General features: G+C 36.8%; 1 protein-coding gene across 3 annotated transcripts in view; it reads left to right on the forward strand.

Moving 5' to 3' along the window:
- The first annotated feature begins 472 nt into the window (after positions 1 to 472).
- Positions 473 to 21,303, forward strand: part of LOC149705118 (adhesion molecule nephrin-like) — a 50,677-nt gene continuing 29,846 nt past the window's right edge. The window contains exons 1-2 of one of the 3 annotated variants that reach the window (XM_089865309.1): positions 473 to 537; positions 675 to 749. Coding sequence is in view for 1 of the 3 variants with exons in the window: in XM_089865307.1 (XP_089721433.1) it covers positions 11,683 to 11,755 (73 nt within the window). In the remaining 2 variants the exon portion in view is untranslated. Of the gene's footprint in view, positions 538 to 674; positions 750 to 10,860; positions 11,756 to 17,567; positions 19,419 to 19,626; positions 19,741 to 21,303 lie in introns of those variants that run through there. The other 2 variants (XM_089865308.1, XM_089865307.1) reach the window with 2 other exon arrangements.

Here is a 21,303-nt window from a genome sequence, read left to right on the forward strand (position 1 = left end):
GAAGTCACTCATTTCGTCTCTAATCACTTTTTGTTTTGTTTCTCCTTGTTTTGATTTATAACCCATGTTCGGTGAACCACCAAACATTACTACCCACCAAAAACGAAAGAAGTGTAGGTAAAATAATTCTAATTTGTAATTTAATTTTATTGCTGTCGGATGAAATTGCTGTAGAATGAAACCTTCTATTGCTGTAGAATGAAACCTTCTATTGCTGTAGAATGAAACCTTCTATTGCTGTAGAATGAAACCTTCTATAACAGTAGGCAAAGTTGCAACTAAGTGAATTGTAGGAGGATTTTGGTAGGATATTGTCAACGTGTTAATTGATCTTACTGTATAACGCGTAATGACTTTGCCTACATGTTAGCAAATATTTATTGTTAAATGTGTTTTATTGTAAGGTATTTTAGAGTAATTAAGAGATTATAATGTTAGTTAACTGTTGGTAATAGTATGTTGTTACCTAAACAGGATTGGGAGCTAAATCAAAGTGAATCCGCATCAGTCAAGACCTGTGGATTTTCATCAACAACTGTAAGTACTACCAGAAGAAAATAGTACTACTCAAAGCCAAATGAAATTAATGAAAATGATTTTAGACAAATGAATGAATGAATAAATAAATAAATAGATAATAATTAAAACATTTGATTTTATGTTTTTTTTTTCAGGCGAAATATCTCTTCAAATATAATTATTTCCCTAACCCTTGGTCTCTTCATAATCAACGTGGCCCGCGGTGCTGGGTAAGCCACCCAATTTCAATAGGTTAGGTGGTGGGTTTCTTTTATGAAAACTGATTGTAAGAGCGCTTGAATCAACTGGTTCAAGCCTGAAAAAGCCTCGGGGCAAAGGCTTAGCTTGTAATATTGTATGATAAATGTCTTCAATCATCGGGAAATTAGAACGAAAAGGTAGGTACGGATGGCTCTTTGGCAAGTTGTCGTGCTAAAACTTAAGGGAAAAGAAAATGAACCAATGTCGGGTGTGGTTTTTGCCAGAGTATCTTAATGACTATAATCAAAACAGCTTGCGCCAGTGACTCAACAAATCCAATTAAGAGTAATGATTTTGAAATACGATTATTTCGGACTGCGCCGCTGCTAATGCGGGGACAACACCCTGCCTTTCTAGGGTCGTGTGAACTAGCGACTAATGTCCAACGAACCCTAATAATTGCGTTAGGAACAAATGAAAAATTAGGTAACTTTTGGCTTCAAAATCTTTTTAATTCTAACGAGACACGCTAATTATGGGTTTTTAAACCACATTATCCAGCAAACTACTTTTAGAAAGTTGCTAGTTTTAAGCTCTCCTTATTTTCCAGGTGATTAAGATTTAACGTTTCTCGAAATTCTGAAGTTTATAAGCTTCTATTTAGTTTTATATAGGGAAACACTAAGCCTTTGCCAAGTCAAGTTAATTACTCTTTTCCATGCAATAATTGCGTTTTAAGATTAATTTTAGGACAAAAGCTTAATTAAATGATTATTTTACATAACCAAGGTAAAGATTTAAAAAGTACAGGTCCCATACGTCCCCTCCTATGCCTAAGCCGAAGAATGACCTTGATATATTTGAACCCTGATCTCCCATTGCGAGTACCCAGTATTCCCTGTAAGATCCAGGAACATGACGATGCTTCTTGGAAATTTGACCTTAGTTCGGAACAAGAATCAACTTTTCTCGGTATCCAGGTGTACAGATTAGGGTTCATATATCGTTTATCATTCTAACTTTTGGCAATCTATAAATCCTTGTCGAGCAACGTGTGTTACAAGGAGCTGGGCCGGGTTGGGGGGGGGGGAAGGGGTCTTGGTTCTCTGGTTCCTTCGTTCCTCGTTGTCCCCTAAGGGAATTACTTCCGGACAGTTCTGTCAAAGAGAAAGAACATCGTGTCGCCTAGCACCTTTAAGAAATCGACAGTTTTTCCCAACTTTATCTTAGAGTTCGTCCGTCCGTCCACTTCTTTTTCATACGCCCACCCGTCTGCCCACCCACCTTTAAAGAGACACACCGAACCGCATTTCCAATTTTCCATCCTCGGGACTAGGGTTCCATTTTATACCCACCGTCTACACTACCTTTTGTAGCTTTATATAATACGTACCATTATCTCGGTGCTAAAATGTCTCAAGTCCAAATTTAGAAATTTTACCGAAACTGAAACTCACGAATGAATATTAATGGTGAAAGAAAATTTCAGGGTATTTTATTTATTTATGCTCAAGAGCGTGTATTAAAAAATAAGTCTGTCCTTATTTCAAAACGCAAATGCACTCTAGATGACGCTTTGATGGCATCTATTAAACAAAACGGACCGACTGTATTTGTTCCCAATACGAGTCTTATACTTCTCAGGTTAAAATTAAGTAGCTTCTGGTAACGTCTGAATGCAATTGGAAAAGTAATTCTGAGGCGAATCCCAGAAATACAATTTTATTGTTTAATATACTCTTGATATAAATAAATGAAAACCCTGGAGAGTGAATTTTGGACCTTGTTACATTATTTGAGGGGAAAGAATAACGAATTGTCTTTGAAACGGTGTCTTTCCTTAGGGGTAACCGCTGCAACGTGATGAAAAAATGTTATAAAAAGATTACGTACTAATTTTAATGTCACTTGAGACATTTTTGTCCCAAAATTGCTATAAAATCCAAAAAAGAAGAAGCGTGCATTCAGAGCCGAGCTTTCTTCTTGTCCTGAGAGGAGTGTCTTTATAATTTATGACGTGTAAGGGTGTTTTGTTTTGTCATTTTGGCGCTGCCTTTTAATATGGTGAGCGAAAAGGAGGGCACCGACGCGAACGGCATCTATCGTTGGTCGTTGCTAGCCTAGGACTGTCCAGTTTCTCGGAGCTATTCTCTATACCTATGGCCTTAAGGGGTACCGACTTGACAGCCGTATAATATTTCTTTAGTAGCCCCAGTGAACGGGCAAAGCCTTTCGAGAAAATAGTCGAAACCTAGGCTTAACTCTATCCCGAATCTGGCGCAGTTTGCCTAACCTATCATATGGTTTACGACAAAACTCTGCTACGTAGAACTAGCCAGCGCTATAACCCTATAACGCCTAAGTATGGGTCTTACATGCCAGAGAAACTAAAGAGACTGGAGCGCCATCTTCAATTTCAATGTTTCTTCTTCAAACCAAAAATTAATACACGCCTGATTTAATTCCTGCAAGACGGAAACAACCTTCTATTGTTGAAAACTTAACGAACGAAAACATTACGTTTTCTTTACTTTATAGTCTTTGTTAACGCGCGACAGGGTGATAAGTATCACTCCGCTTCACCTTTACCTCTAGAGTAAAGTAGGGTTGCAGTTGGGGCTCCGGAATAAGACATTCTAGATTTTCGCTTCCTATTTTCTTTGGGCTAACTCCGGCAAATTTTTTCTTTTTTGGGTTCGTTTTTATTATTTTCTTTCTCGCGTCTCTGGTGACGGGATAGGATCTCTTACGTATAGCCAATGGGAGGGGCTTGTCTAACGCCCAGAATCTATTTCCTCTTTTGTTTTCTAGCTCGAAATACAGGCGAACACCTTGACGTTTGGACAGTTTTAAAAAACTAAAACAGTCTACTTTAGAAATTTCTGTTTTATGCATTATAAATGCTGATGCCCCGAGAGAGTGAGAGAGAGAGAGAGGGAGAGAGAGAGTAAATTATTTATCTTTAGTCTAAATGATTTATACTTTATCAAAACTGTAGCTTGCCATCAGCAAATTTCATATTCTTAATTATTTAACTTTGAAAAACCTTTAGGTATAGACCAAACTAAAAGCTACTTTCTCTTTTAAATTAAATTTACTTCGATTTGGAAACGAGGTCTAATTTGGTCTACTTTTCAATTAGAAACGAAAGTTTAATTGTCTACGGTCCTTATTTTGATAATTAGAACTCGATGTATACGTACGGAGTTTGGATTATTTTGCGCCAAAAATCTATTAGAGTTTAGAAGTTTTGGAAAGTTTCAATCCCGCTGGGTTTTATCCCTTTAAATACTGGAGGAATATAGAGAAATTTAGTAGGATTAGTTCGAACCTTTACACCCAACTTTTTGAATTAAATAAGCGACTCTAGTTTCCCAAAGTTTCAATCAATTGATACGAATTTCAACAACTTTTGGAAATTATTTTAAAATAGCGGCGAAGGGACCCGTCTTTCAAAAGGTATAGCGAAACTCTTATTCAACTTCAAAAGTTTGCCACCAACCCGAATTTTTTATATCATTATTAGCATCTTACCAAATTTCAACCTTTTACCTAATAGCTCAGGAAGTAGGTTAAAAATTATTGAAAGAAGAAACAGACTGACAACCTCCTAAGTGATTTTTATATCCATAGATTTATCCGTTGACCTGACCTCATTTCGCTAAAATTCTGGTGGCTAGTCGAATTCAATTTGTACCTTAGCTATTAAATACGTGATTAATGACTTTGGAAAACTTGAAAAATCTTAATTCGGGCACACTTAAAGTCGAGAGAGAGAGAGAGAGAGAAAGGGAAAATCCAACATTTACGTAAGGAAAATTGTTTAGTTTTCCCAAAATTCCCTTAGCTTTCTCTTTAAGGCCGCGCGCGGGTTTCGCGTTGTCTCCTCGAAATGACTCGATGGTCATTAGTCGTTGCGTTCATCTTTCCCTTTTACCCTCTTTAATATTCAAATGAGGTAGTGAGAAATTCCCGAGAATCTACTGTACGTCGTCGATTGGAAAATATTCGTTTCTTAAGCCTTGGCACCATTTTCTAATTTTAACTCTCTTAAGTTTAAATTCCAAAAGATGAAAACGAAAACCCCCCGCGCTCGATAGATATGCGACGAGAAATTTTCCATCTCATTTAAATTTGTCGAGTCACGCGATCTAAAATCGACATTTTTGATTGGACTCGACGAAAATTAAAAGTAAACATTTATCGTCAGGAAGTAATTTTTCATTCTGAAGCTAGCTATACGTGTTAAGAGTTTTAAAAATACTAATTTAAAATATATGGTCTAGGATATTTCTTGAATTTGGAGTGATGAGGTTCGGTTTCATTTTTCTCTCACTAGGTTTAATGGTAATAAGGGAAATTTGGCGCTAGTTACGTTAAGAACAAGTTTGGGTTTGTGCCGTCAATTTTGGTTCCCAAAAGTTGAACTGTTTTCTTATAGGTTGTTTTAAACACATGGAGGATTCATACCATTTACACCAGGAGGAAAGACTACCTGGAGGACTGGTTTCTGTCCTGTGGGTAGCCCGGCCTCCTGGTGTAAGTGGGATGAATCCTCCATGCGTGTAAACTATCTACCGCTTAACCAAAATTAACTAAATAATTAAAATATATTAACGAAAGTTAAAATTAGCTAAATTCATAGTGTTAATAACCGAGAGCAAACATTACGAACATCATTATTTTAATAGGAAATTAACTTTTGGCAATCGTTTTTTAATGGTAAGAAAAAATCTAATTTAAATTCAAATTCGAACCATTACGTTTAAGTAAGGTGAATTCGTACACCGAGCACACATACGCACGTTGGAAAAAAAGAAGAAACCTCCGCTTCCTGAGAGCAATAAGAAAGATCAAAAGTTGTAGTATATATACATTCGTACAAAGTTCAAAAGATCAAGCCATTAAAAGGCCGATAAAAACCTTTTCTCGATCCTCGAACGCGATCCCCTCTCTCCTAGCTAGCTCTTCAGCTTCCGTAGATGATGCTAGCCGCTTCATCCATGAGTGAGTGAGATCAGAGAGGGATGCGGAGAACTTGGAATAGTGTAGCTCCGACTCGCGGGCAAAGAATCGAAAACTAAGACGCTTGGCCCGAAAGGAAATCCTGTAGTAATTTAAAATCGCATCTATCTTCATCTTGTTTAAGTCCCAAGGGAATTCCCGCGCGCATTGCCTCGCTACTGCTGCATCCCAAGAAAAGAAACCCACTCATAACCAGGGTTTCTAGAAATAATGGTTTGAATTACGCTCCCTAAGTGCCAGCCTGACCCTCTAGCTACACGCTGGTAATTGAGGGTAATTTAAATGGTTAGAATTGTCCTATTTTTATTTAGTATAATCATAAGTTCATAAGATGATGTTCCATAAGTTTGTCACTGGTTAGTGGTTACAAACTTGAGCTTGTCATGAAGTGAGGGGGGTGGGTCATAGATTTGAGGTAAAGCGCTGCCTGATGAGGCACTGCTGTCAAAGGCTTAGTACAGACTAAATAGGACTAGATGGACTGCAAAATTAACTACCGAGTATAGGACTTCAATTCTCTATTGTCTTTATCGAAGTACCTTGAGCTGTAAGTCTCTAGAATCACGAAGTATAGGTAGTGTCATACTTATGGAAAATATATCTTATAAACTTATGATATAATTAATTTTTCTAGTTTAAACCGTATTTTCATCTACAATATTAAATAGTATGATCTATTATAAAATATATGAAAAAGAAATATAACTTTTAACATTTTGTAGCTTGATTTAACCATTACTTCAAATAACTATGTGTTTAGTACGGATACGGGCTATGGTATAACCTAAATCTTTGTTTTTTTGACCGACTTGCTTATAAGAGCGATGGCATGCTATGTATGGAAAAATGGTTTTTTTTTTGTTTGGTATTTTTTTACCACCTGGTACTTGTAGATTTTTTTATACAGTATAGAATGTATAAAATATATATATATGCCTTTGAGGTTTCCCCATGGGTCAAAATGTCATATGTCAAGTTTTGTCCTTTTTCTACTCGCTAGGTTAAGTAAGAAATTCGCCGTTGGATTTAGTATATTTTTAATGCGTAGGTTGTTACGAAATGTTTTGAATGTAGGCATAAGTTTATAAGTGATATGTTCCGTAAGTATGACACTACCTATACTAGTTAATAATGCGAGAGACTTGTACAGCTCGAGTTAGTTCGAGAACGACGGAAGCGAGAATTGAAGTACTACACTCGGTGGTTAATTTAGCAGTCCATCTAGTCCTATTTAGTCTGTACTGAGCCTTTGACAGCAGCTCCTCACCAGATGTAGCTTTACTAGCATCTATGACATACGTCACTTCATGACAAGCTCTCAGTAACCAGTGATAAACTTTTGGCCAAAATATCTTATGAAATTATGAAGTTTTAAAAGTTTTGAGCTCCCAAAATTCCTGGAAATGTATTTTATAAACCCGAGGAAAATTTCAACTAAAATAAATATAGAAAATTAAAGAAATTCTCCGAAGGCTCAAAGATAATTTCACGCAAAAACATCATGATTTTTTCTGCTCCAAAAAGAACGTAAGATCGTCAAATTCCGGGAAATATATCTTAGAGTGACGCGTTAGGTTCAAAAAGCGTACGCGACTCAAAATGTGTAGGTTCAGTGGGTCGAAAAGACAGCGTATACCATTTCCAGTCTATATATATATATATACGTATATATTCTATAGCCATAGTGTATTTCTTGAACGGTCCGCCAGGTTCTCGCTTGTTTCGTTTTATCTCTTGTTCTTCTTTTTTCTAAGCAGATTATCCAACCCCTCTCATCTCCCCCACTTTTTCTTTATTTCCACTCGCAACTTTCTCGAGTAGGGCTTGAACATTGTCGAATTTTTTGGGGCATGAAGAACATTTCGTCAAGAACCTAGATCCCCAAAAAAAACCAAGAAAAGAACATAAACGTCCTATTGATCAAATACCTTTCTAACCCGAACTCGTTCCCGGAATAAGATGAGCACCCATTGCCATCCTAAACTATATATATATATATATAGATTATGTTAAACAGGGTGGTAATCTGGTCCAGATACGTTTCTTTGCGCCTTATTCGGGGATAATTTCAACTTTGGGAATTTACTGCCATGTACTATAGTGCAGAAATTACATTTTGAGTATTGGCGAACAAAATGACTGGTCACTGGAGAAGGTTTCCACCCTGTAAATATAACTAGCAATATACGCCGGTTTGTTATACCAAATGGAGATGAAAATTGAAAATAGTGAGCCCAATAAATCGTTGAGTTCATTTTTTCTAGATTCTTTGGCCGACCAATCTACTTTAATAAGATGTTATCATTTTTAATTTAACCTCGACGAAAATTTAATTTAATTAGTCTTTTGAGGCCATTAGCGGAAAATGTTTTTCATTGACTCCGTTACAAGGTGAACTACGACCTAAGGTCTCTCCTTGAGCCTGTTAATTCACTTCCTTTTACTTTTATTTGTCTTCGAAAGCATTAATATCGCCGATGGACAAGAGCTTCTTGCGCTCCATCTTATTTGAAACCCGTACTGTATAGATGTAGGGCCCTTTTAGCTCCTTTAAAATTTATGAGAGCACGCCATACTTTTGAGCTGAATATCTCTTTAGAGTCAGCCAGCTTCGTCAGCGAGTTTACGTAATTTTGCTTCCTTTCCCCGAAGCTTTTCTTCCACCAAAAGTTTCCGCTCGTACCAACCAACTTATACTCTTAATATTTGTGTACGACATCTATAAACTAAGTTAGAAGTTCATTATTCTAGAAGTATAAGTGTTGATAAGATTGGTGCGAGTTCAAAGAGAATTAATGGAAAATCGTATAATTAGTCTTGGTAATCCAACTTATTCCCTATAACGCCGGAAGTTAGGCTTATATCGGGAAGAAATTCTTCTGTCGTCTGCTACAAAGGCCTAAAATATGTACTGTAGCAGACGACAGACATGTTTTTTTTTCGTTACTCTCCTCTCCACCAAGCCGGAGATAAGCCTAACTACTGGCGAAAGGGAATAAGGTTTAAAAAATTATTTCTAAGAAAAATGCTATATTTATACACTGAATAAATATTGCAGCCTATATATCTACGAATTCTGACTAATAGACCACGTGCGTTTGAATATATCAAGATAGATTGGTATAGAAGGTAATTTAGACTTCAAAACAAGCCCAAAAACGACATAATCGGTCAAAAAATAAGGAAGATACGAATACACCGGTGTATTGCGGGTAAATGCTTTACAGGGGCCCATAGGAAATACATTACGAGTTTTACCCCTGGAAGTTGGCACTTTAAATTTTTTTAAAAAGTAACAAGGAAGCGCTGTATATTAAGTAGATATTTACTTCGGACGTTATAACCTTCTGTGTAAGATGATGTTAAGATGCGACGAGAATCTTTCGGTCGTTTTTAAGAAATGTTTCCGCTATAAAAATATTCCCTAAGCTTATATTTATATATATTTAGTATTATAAAGCGTACATTTATTTATCTAAAGGATCTTAAAATCTACCATAAAACTCCATTAACTAAAAAATATATAACATCAGATAAGAAAAGAAGGAAAAAAATGGATTTTTAAAACCATCTTAACAGAAGTGCATTAATCTGAAGAAATATTCAAACTTTTACTCTTAATAATAATATACATTTAAGGAGTCTATAGGATAATAAATTTTAAATAAATTCGCCTCCTGAAATATTAGTTACTGTTTTCTGTATAGTGTTTGGGCAGCCTGGGACTTCGACTGACATACCTATAGAGACAGATTTAATTTTAAGGTTTTTTTGTTAGCGGTTTGTCCTGGTTTCGAATTTCTCTACCATGACAACGAATATTTCGTTAATATTCAAGTTAGCGGCTCTGAGCGTTATAAAAAGAAAGACAGATAAGCTGGAACTTTCTTATTTTAATTTATAGAGTGGGAGCTTCTAAAGGATTTTAAGATATCTGAGCCTTTACGACGACGCCGTGTTCAACTTAATCCTGTTTAGGAGCAGCTTATCCAATAATGGAATGTTTTATTTCTGTAAGGAAGTGAATTCTTTACAAAACAATTGGGGAAAGATAATACTCGGTTATAGAAAGAAAGAAAAAAGCGAAACCTGTAGACCAGTTTTAAGCCTCTTTTAATATGTAAAGAAGACGGCCGATAAAACCTTCGCCCCCCCTAAAAGAAGAGAAGCCAAGGCCTAGCTATAGTATAGGGTAGAATTAAAGTATAATACCAAAGAAAAGTCCATGTAAAAAAAGAATGTGTTTTTGAACAAGTTAGTCATGTAACTTTATACTATCCCCTGAAAATTTCTAAAATTTTTCAATCGAGTCCAAATATAGGCCTAGGTGCATGAATTCAGGCCCTACGTATCGGTAGCTTTTTTTCCAAGGGCCTCTTTTATTCCTTCCCTTTGATTATCACTGGTGTTCATATTTGTGTCCAATGTTCAATATTTAGAGTCATGGTGTTCATTTTAGCAGCGATTGTTTACATTTAGGGTCCTCTAAGATATTTGGGAAATAGGATATTGTGCAAAATTTAAAAGAGTTAAAAAGCTGAAAACATAGTGAATTCCGTCTAAAAAATCATATTTCATGTTCTGAAAGTTTCGGGTGTCTAACGTTAGCGGAACGGACGTTATTCAAAGATTTGTAAGAAGTGTTGACAGTTACCAGTACCAACCCTATATTCAATTTAACATTTTCCTTCAACTTCTATAAACTAATCCACAACCCGCCAAATTCTTTTGAAATTTGAGACGAAATTAAAACTTTACGTATTTAGAATCATCTGAAGGCTGAAGCCAAATCCCTTTGAAAACCTTTGATTGCGCCAAGGCTTAAAAAGTTTAAAAGGAACACCCCGTAAGAAAGCACCAGGAAAAGAATATAAAGAATGAAAAATGCTAAGCCTTACTACCTATACACCCCGTACCCAGTTAGGGGTAAGTCCCCTTTCTAGGGGTATACTTCCCCCCATTTTTTAAACCAGGGTTTTCGTCTAAAAAAACTACCCTTGGAATAAAAAAACCTGAAGGAAAATCCATCCAAAAAAAAGGAAAAAAGGAATGAAAGAAATTATTGATCAGGACCTTAGTAGATGGCGATGGGGTTTTGGGTAAAATGCCCATCTATGAGCTACTCGGTGCAAACCCCCCCTCCTTGAAACATCGATTGACTAGACGTTCGGTGGGTCGCTAGCCAGCCGGATGCTCTGGGGGTAAATGCGAGTAAAACCAGAGTATAACCAGAGTACACGCGGAGTAAAACCCGCGGAGAATCGTATACCGTCTTCTATGAGACTAGTCGGTCAGTAAAATTTGTCGCGAGCGGTTTAAATGGTCACTCCAGTCCATTATCATCATCCGCGCTTAACGATGTCCGGACCTTGTAAAAATACCTTCCTTGACCATTTCTAATTAACTTACTGACTCCGTGCATGGTGTACCCTAATTATTTATTAATTAACTTTAAAATGAATTTGTGAGTGTTTCAAGACGAGTTCAATATTGAACGTGGAAATACTAATACTTACGAAGGAAAGTTGTTTTCCCTTGAAAAAACATGTTTAATATAAAACAACCACCGGAAATACGTCAGTGATTGGAATGTTATCCCTACTATAGGTTATGAAAGAAAAAGGATTATACCGTTAATATGGACATAAATATTGAAATTAGAAATTACTTCCTTTTAAAAGTTCTACAATTATGAAGTGACACTTTTTAGTTTTTGTCTCTTTTTATGAGGAAAAAGTATTCCGGTTGCTTTGATAAGTACTTGGTGGAATGTTTCGTAATAGTTCACGGCGTTTGTGTAGGTCGGAGCTTTACCGTTACGTCTTTAAAAACAAAGTGTGTTAAATTATTTCTTCATGTAGAAAAAAAAAATCAAAGTAAATTGTTGAAGAAACTCCTCTATCGCTCGTAGAGGAAAATTATCCCGTCAAATACGAGATGTACAATGATAGTGACAAGTTTTTATTAATCTTCGCAGTTGTTTGGATTAATATCATTCTCTCACGCTCAGGTAATATTTTAAGAATGGAAACATATTCGGAGCTTTAAAATGAATTCAAATACGCCACAATCAAACCAGACATAAGAACGTTCTTAGAAGGGAAGGTGACATGGAAAATTACTTGATTTTCCATTTCACCCTCCCTTTTAAATAAGATCAGCGCGTGAAATCAGGCAAAAGCCTCTCGCAAAACACTAGGTCTATATCGCTGCAAACACACGCAAGAGTTAAGTAAAGGAATTTTCAGCATAATTCTTTGTCTGATTCTGATGTTATTTGTAACATTTTGTAGCTCTCTTTTAATCATCAAACATTGAGGATTTTTCTCCGAAATAAGCATTTAATTTGGGTTGAGCGTGTCAAAGTGTTAAAAGTTTATATTTACTCGCATTGAAGCAGCTTTCTCTAGAGAAAATATTGATGGTTCGTGCAAATTTGGTTCTTCCTCTTTAACGCACGCTATTTCAAGATTTTTTAGAAAGTTTAGGGACCATTTTTACCATTAAGGTTGGTAAAGAATGTATGATGGTTGTGAAATATTTGAGCTCTGAAACAACTACAAATTATTGAACAGTAAACTCGTCTATTATATATTAGAACTTTGATAAAAATAAAATCTATTAGGTCTACAAATAATGCGTGTCTTTAAAGGTTACGCTTAAAACTTTCTATTTAATCGCGTGTGATATCGCTTTCTTTTGATAATCACTCAATCGAGATAATTTAAAGTGAATTCACGTGAAATTATTAAAAGAAAATTAAGATCCAGAAGGCTCGTGTGACAAGATTTTACTCTATTCTCGCATTAACTTTAAATGCTAAAGAAATAAGAGACAAATTTAATATGTTGGTGTTTAATTGAATTTCACCGTAACTGTCTTAAAAATTTCCTTTTTTTCATCGCAATATGGCCGGCAGTCATTTCAAATTATATTTTATATCATAAGCTTATCATACTCCCCGTAAGTATGGGTTCGAAGGAAACGACCACGCATTCTCTCTAAAAAGGGTGAAGGGGGGTTTCCCGGTGTCGTAATTGATATTCCGGAAACGGACACAATGATAGCCTATACTGTTCTCTCCAACAAATAACAATAGACCATACCTCTATTCTGTTGCTATTATTATTATTATTATTTGAGGAGAAACTTTTAAACTGAGATGACAATTCTTTTTGCATTAGCGTATACTATAAGCCCGTCCGTAGACCCATACTTAGGCATAACGGGGCTATGATAATACCCGAAATTTTTCTTGTAATTTTCTTAAGTGAATAGTACATTACACGAAGAACCCTTTTACCCTAGGGCTAAATATTCAATTTTAAAATTGGGTAAAATTTTTCCTGGACTTCCTGGGGTTGTGGTGGTGTATGGATATATGACTGCTGCACTCTGAAAAATGGAAAATTTATCTAGTCTCTCTACCGCGTACAAACGCGAGGGAACGTCCGAGGCCTGTGTTCTTGGAAATCCCCGAGTTAATGTATCTTTTTGACCCCTTTTTCTAATGATTTTTCATTTAGTTTGCTCTGTAAGTATGTTCCGTTTCAAATTTATAAGGCATACTATATAATGAGGGAAGAAATTCATTTGATCGTTTTCGAGTTCCCCTTTTTTAAAAATACGCAATTTAAAATTTTAGTTACATTACAGTGTTGAAAAGATTGCGATACTGCCGACGGACAAAATAGGTATATAGTAAATTACAGAAAAATCTATGAAAGATGTGTAAAATTAGAAACGATGTTTAAAATTGCTTTCAAGTGTTTAGAAATCTTTATTGTTATCAGTAATTACTAATTACTAATTTAGATGTTAATTTTTTCTTAACTACTGAGTAACGTATTAATTCAATTTTACATCCATTTTCGTGGGTCTGCAATTTATTATACATATTTCTTCCGTGTTATTTGATCCTTTCCACGCGACGTATTTAAACAACAACTGAAGTTTCGAATGGAAAGTGTATTCAAATTTATGTCAATATTATGTCAACAAATATAGCCTTAATGACAGTTAGTACAGTATTTTAGTGTCTAAAAACGCGAAAGGCATAAAAATTAGACCGGTATCCTAGAGAGAAGCGGCGATGCTTTTAAATATATACCGAGTTGGAAGGCGATATAAAAATACGGCCTTGGTAAGTTCTTAAGCCTTGGTGGCGATCCAATATTTTCCTTGACACTCTCCAAACGCGCGCCAAATAAAAAGGACGTCCGTTATAAAGGGTTGAAAACCACTTAGAGATAGCGCTCAAGGCCCATTCCATACTTTGATCAAAATTTCAGGAAAAACAAAAACATTATTTCGGCGGGGGCCCCCGAGCCAAAAGCTTTAAGCCTTTGTCTAGAAACTTTTCCTCCTCGTTTCGTCTGGTCTCTTAAGTCGTGTACATGGGTTTTCGCGGCCTATCAAAAATGGCGGGGAATAGCTGCCAAATTACGGTTAAACCTAATATTTCACGGATGTGACATAATTCGCCGTTAGAAACCCGGGGGTGAATTTAACGCATGATACAAAATAAACTTTTCTATCTCTCGTATAAACGATGGAAAATTTCCTATGAAATATCTCATAAGTTGCGCTCCACGAATTGGGGGAAAACAAAACTGAAAGTTGATCGCCCATAAACATTACTCTATTAGAGCTATATTTTAGTTTCGATCACTATGGGCTATTTTTAAGGGAGTTGGCGAATTTGGTTCGTGTCACAAAATAGTCTGATGGTTTAAAGAATAAGTTTTAAAACTTTCAAATTTACCTGAAATTAAATGGGATTTTTGTTTTAGCGAGGAATTATGGGTGAATAGAATCCACACCATACGCTTGTCTCAGTTTTATTCCCAGAATGCAACGCTGCATCAATTTTTTCCCACGCAAAATATATTCTAATTGTTACTGCATAGACTAACAAATTCAGTTCTAAACTCTAGCCCAATTCATTGTTCAGAAAACAAAGAAGCCCAACAAATACTTATTCCAGCCCAACAAATACTTATTGCAGCCCAAAAAATACTTATTTGCAGTCCAAAAAATACTTATTTGCAGCCCAAAAAATACTTATTTGCAGCCCAAAAAATACTTATTTGCAGCCCAAAAAATACTTATTTGCAGCCCAAAAAATACTTATTCGAGCCCAACAAATACTTATTCCAGCCCAACAAATACTTAATGCAGCCCAAAAATACTTATTTGCAGCCCAAAAAATACTTATTCCAGCCCAATAAATACTTATTCCAGCCCAGCAAATACTTATTCCAGCCCAACAAATACTTATTCCAGCCCAAAATCTAACCCATATTGCCAAAAATAAATATTCCAGCTCAAAATTAATGAAATCAGCCCAAAAACCCCTTAAAATCAACCAACTTATATCATTCAAAGCCATCCGATTTTCAAGTAAAGCCCAATTTCACGATTTTCTAGCCCAAAACCTGGCTGGCATCACTGAACGTAATCCGCTTTGAGAAAAAACTAAATCCACCCCACCAAAAACTAAAAAGAGTTCAAATATTTGGTGCGCGTGGACTTTTGTCTAAAAAGGGCCGAAAGTGTCGCGTCTTTATCTGAAGCGCAAGAATGAGAGTAGGACAATATTTTTCACCGCACGATATATTCCGTGAAATATTTTGTTCCCCAGGCTCGAAAAAAACGACGAAATTTGACGTTAGTCTCGAGAAAGAAAAACTTTGAAAACACGGATTAATTGACGAACACAAAGACAAGAAGAACTCGGGTCCACCTACCGGAGCAGAGACAAAGAGAAAAAAAGAAATATTAAAAAAAAAGAAGAAAAATAAATAAATATCCCCTAGAGAATGAAGGGTAGAAAAACGTCGCCAATTTTTCGTCCCTGATCCCACTGGAGTGAACCCCCATCTAGCTCGGATTTGGTAAAATAAACGAGGAAGAAATTGAGAACAATGTTACGACAAAGCACGCTGCATTTACCGCTACGAAAGTCGGACCTTGCTCTATTCGACCGTGTTTTCTTCTTTTTTTTTTTTTTTTTAAGAAACCCAAAAGGAAAGACCAATTTATCAGAAGGTTTACGAAATAAATTTTACTTGAAAATATATGATGCAAAGTGAATATACCAAAAGTTAGGTACAAGTTGGTTGGCATATTCTTGCAAGTATAAAAGCGAGATTAGTTAGTTCTACTCTATCTGTACAGGGTGTAAATATATGATAGTGGATTTGAGAAGGGTAATTTAAAGGGAGGGTAAAGTGTTCGAACTAGTTGATTGATTCCCTTCGCTTTGATAAAGTATCACTTTTTCAAATTAACCACTTGTTTAGGCCTAAAAATTCCTTTGTTGAATTCGACCATTTTTACTCTACATTGTCAAGATGAATTTCACCATAAATCCTTACATACTTCTAGTATTTCGTATACTTTGGATTTGTAACCAAACCACGAGAGTCTATATACATTGTGGACTGTATCCCGTACATCTACCATTGGTGTAACCTTTGTGTTTATTGTCAACTAACTGTGGCGAACGTAGCAAACAGATATTTCTCTCCTACAGCGGGAATCCACGTTATTAATGTCCTCGCATGGCTTTGAGTCCACCGACAAAGCGACATCTTATATTTATTCGTTTGTTCGAGCGTCCACTTAGGCCTTGGCGAGCTCCAAGATGGCCCTGGCGCATTTTTCACCAGGCATTCTGTAATTTTAAATGTATTTTCTAGGAACGTGAGTTTGCCCGGGGTTAAGGTATTTTGGTTAATGCTGAATCGTGCGCCGAATGTACGTGGGTTATTAGAAGGGATTTTCCGTTGGGTTTATACGCCACTCATGGTCACGTGACTCCGTGCTTTATAATGTCTTTAAGCCTAATTGCTATTTTTATAGAGTTACGAATTACGAGTAGCAACAAATACATTGTCTTTAAAGGGTAAAAAGGAAAAAATAGACTAAAACGGGGATTTTGTAATTAAATTTTAAATGTCACATGTCAGCGGGTACGAAACTAAGGCGTAGGGTTATTTTATATTAAATCTCCGTAGTTACTGACAGTACATGGTGGAATTTTCTATAGGGGAGAACGAGTCTCTTTTGTTTAAATTTGGTTTTCAGTTGACGGAAATCAGACAATTTCCTGTCAACGCCCAACTGATTTTGTTAGAGGCCGTGACCTCTCGTGTTTATGTACTGCAAGGGAAGAAGCCAAGGCTTAATGTATATATAGTTGGGGAAGAGAAACCGTGTTAAATCATTGGGCGGAAATCTGCAGCATTCTGAGTGTTTTGCGGGTAAAGATTTCGATAAAAATGTGCCTTGAATTTAGCAATTGAACTCTAAAAGCACGTTTTCATCATTGAGATTCAAAGGAAACTAGCGCTCGGCCTCCAACTTGCTGTACAATATTAGTTCTATTACAAGGAAACCCTATCATACTCTTCGTAAGTATGGGTAGAAAGGATAGATGCTACGAGTACCCGTTTTTTTTGTAAAAGGGTAGATTGCATCTCCTAACTGCGAATTTCTACGACTCGACCGAGAAAATAATCATTGTATGACTCTGTTCTGTTCTTTTTTGGAGGAGAATGTTTAAACGAAGATGGCGCTGCAATTGCCTGAACAATGCCGATACTAAGTCCTTGTGGCAGGCAGATACTTATAGAGAATATTATAGAGTTATGGTTGTATTAATACAATGTAACCCAAGAGTATACTGCATGAACTGCGTAGCTACTTCAAAGTTGTTTTAACTAAACTAAGTAATATGTTTTTGTCTATTAGTTCCTCTATCTCCACGAGATAATGAATCACCCTGAACACTACACTATCGCTGTCTATTTCTTCAGTCTAGATTCTAGAATGTCTAATATCCTGAGACCTCGATGTTTAACTATTCGTAACTAAGTACTCCTAGCCCGCTGTCTATTCTTTTTGGTAACTCCAAGTCCAGAATGTCTGCTTTTTTATATACGGTAATCTAATATTGTTATTTTGATCGTAAGTTAATGGTAATGAGTCTTAAGCCAGTATCATCATCCTACGTCTTCAGTGTTTGCCCTCTCATCTCCGGAATGAGCCAAGTAATTGAAAATGGAGACTGACTCTCATTAACCTATGGTTCGCTCCGATTTCCTTTCTCGAGGCGTTAATTACGCGTGTTATTATTAAATTTAATTTGGTGAGGGAAAACTAACCAAAACTAAGTAGTAGTAGTAGTAGTATAAAAAATTGCTTGGTGTTGTAATAAAAAGTTTCGTTAAAAACTTCTAACACTCTCTGCAGGATTGAGTAGCGAGAAGCTCGACGTGTTTTTGAACGGACGGAGATTCGATGAAAAAAAGACGCTTAAAATAATGAAGTCTTTTGTTCGGAAGCCTCATTTATTTTCAGGCCTCGGGCCTTTGTCTAAAAACTGAAAAACTAAAAAGTATTCCGATCGTTAGAGGTCAAATTGGATGTTAGGATAACCCACTCTGAAACGTAGATGAAATGGCTGAGAGTTCATTTCAAATCGCCCATCAAATAGGTTCTACCACGCAGTATCTTTTATGAAACTTCATTTGTGACAATTCAAAGTGACTGGAAATAGGATTCATTTTGGGAAGCCCGTTTGTCCAAACCCAAGTATGCCTGTTTTGAAAGATAACGAAACATACATTGATCCATGTCAATTCCGAACCTTATGTTTTTGTGTCACTTATACCGCTTGATGCCGAATTGAGTCATCACACCACCAATTCTCAACCATATCATTTAGTAAGAGTGTCAGATGATAGCGCGGTGGTGCACGGGTGCTACATGTAGCATTGTAGCTACAAATAATTGCGCATCATATTCGGCGGCGAGGGCCGACCTCGTTGAGTTTATCGATTTCCAATTGCAAAAATGTTCTTCCTATATTGGGGGCAAAGAAAAATATAGACTATGAGCTGTTGCTTATACTTACCCTGGGTTCACTCTTTACGCCTCGTATTTCGTCCAATCAGATAACAAACTCAACCCCCTTTTCCGGTTTTCCTACGTCTAAACTCGTATATTATCGAGCAAACCTATCTTTAATACATCGTTTTTCATCACGGTTTGCTATAACGTCCGACATAAGTTCATTGGGTATCTTCCATTCCGTAAGTATGACACTGAGAAGTATAATGGTCGTTGGTTAGGTACAGTATTTATGGTAAGGTCAAGGGTTAGTGCGGATGAACGTCCATTGTAGCCTGTCGTTCAATTGTGATCAGAGGGTGTTACGTGAAATGGTGTTAAGGCAGATCGTACTGAGAAACGACCTTTCGTTTGATATTCTGTAATATAAAACTGATGCCTGTGAGCTGGTCGTTCAAACTCCATGCAATTTGGCTGAAAAGTTTTAAAATCGATATAGATGGATTTTTTATTTGGCCTTAAAGTTTTAGGACATAACTGTTTGAAACAATACTTTGCGTTTCAAAGAACAGACAACGTCAAAATACTTCCCAGGGGATCGAGTTCATTGCAAAAGTTGGGAATCTAATCCACTATAGGGTAGTAAGACTTTTGAAGAACATCCTATTACTGTCCAGAAGTACATGGTACGAAGTACTTGTCGAAATAATTGCGTAAGGTTCTCTTAGAGGCGGGACCAAAATCTAGGGACCTATCTGTTGGTTCGAAAAGTTCTAGATCAGAGGATAATGGTTAAGATCCTCTTCAAATTTCAGGTGTGTTGAGCACCTTGGGGTTAAGATGTAACATCCGGTGGTATGTGTATCATCCAAAGACGGCAGATATGGCTTCGAACAATACGGACTTCCGGTGACTTTGACGCTCTCTCTAACCACGTCATTGGATGATCCATGCAAATACCGTCCGGATGTTCAGTTTTAACCTTGAGTGATTTACTTCTGATTTTTCTCTGTACCGTCATAGAAGAAAATAAAGCTTAATGGCAAGGAGTGTATATATATACGTGTCCAGGATCCCATCCACCACCGCAGGATCGATAACTAACAAGAGAAAAAATAGGAGAGGAGTTAAGACTTGGTTCGTTCTAAAAAATCTCCCATTCTAGTCTCGTAAATCCTTCCCATAAAAGACAAATGGCATTCCTGGCTTTTCTTCCTTTTTTTTTGCATTCTCCTTCTTACCCCGCGTTTGCTGGAATCTCTAGAGTCTCCAGAAACACCCTGTATACGAACAACAAGAAGGAATTTCTACTTGTAATGGTTGGCAGTGTAATAATGATGAATTTAGGGGAGGTTGTTTTTCTCAAATTAGCTTTAAGTTTCATCATCTTGAAAAGGTTGTGTGGTCAAGGTCAAGTGACCTATTTAAATGTTAAAATGAAGGCTTAGTGATTGGTTTATCGGCAGTTAGAGAACCCTCCATCACCATTTGAAAGCTGCAAATTTCATTTCGGTGTCAGGGGAAATTATGGGATTTGTTATTACGTATCATATTTCCCAGAATGCGTTCAATTTTATCTTGCGTATGTAAATTGACGTTAACTCTAGTTAATTTTCCACGCCCTACAGTGCATGCACCCTGTTGAGTATTTTGCTTGAAATCGGTGGGGAGGAGTTGGTTGAAGGAGAATCTTTCTGATGCATCGTGAAAGATGGTAAGAAAATTGAGGAGACCCGACGGAGCGATAAAAGGGCCAGAAACGAACTGCAAAACGATTAATACTCGCTTCGGCAGCGCAAATGTACTTCTTCTATATAGATAGTTGGGTGTTGCGGGAGCCTTAAAACCCTTAACCCTAAAACCCAGGGTTAGGGTTAGGGTAAAAATTCCTAAGACGTTTCTCCTTAGGACTATTTAAGGGGCAAATCTTGAAGCCTTGGCTATAAACTAAAAGAATGGGGCATTATTACAACTCCTTTTCCACGCCCTTCTAAGTCATTTGTTCGAGAAAGAAAACCCATTAACCCCCAACCTCTCTCTCGCTCTCCCAGGCACCCCTTTTTTTCACTCTATCCTTTTTCAGTTCTGGTTTGTACTTTTTGTTTCATTCTCTCTCAAGTACAAACGAGTTGAGGGGAATTCCAACAGTACCCTTGGGTATTTACCCCACGTTGCAATCAGCTTTTTTAACACGTTGTGTTTTACAGGCAATGTCGATTAGGCTTTGCACTGTTCTTTGAAGCTATGTGTAAAATGATCCGACTGAATTCATGCTTGTACATGCGTTGGATATGTTTGTGAAATTCACCGATCACTTCTTCACTGACTGATCACTTGATCTACATGATTATTCGGCATTGTAACAATAGCTTTGAAAACCACAAATTAATTTTCGGGTACAAATTTTGAGTAGAAATATCTCCGTGGCTGTTTCCCTTCAATGTGAAAGATGACCAGCCTGAGGGACAAAATAAGTCGAGTGGTTTGTTGCGAGACATTCCTTCACTTACGACTGCGGGCGTCTGGTAACGTACGTTTGCCCTTACCAAGAAGGCACTTAAAAGTGTCCGTTTTTATCACGCTTAAGTGCCTGGTACAGGTGCTAAAAAGCCCCCGGTATTAGACTCCCTACAACACTGAAAAAAATTCATTCGTGAATTGAAAACCTGTCAAAAAAAAAAAAAACGGTACCAAACAAAT

Source organism: Phalangium opilio, unplaced genomic scaffold (genome assembly GCF_054372755.1).
Source record: "Phalangium opilio isolate 3A_F unplaced genomic scaffold, DU_Popi_V2 ptg000014l_1, whole genome shotgun sequence".
Lineage (NCBI taxonomy): Eukaryota > Metazoa > Arthropoda > Arachnida > Opiliones > Phalangiidae > Phalangium > Phalangium opilio.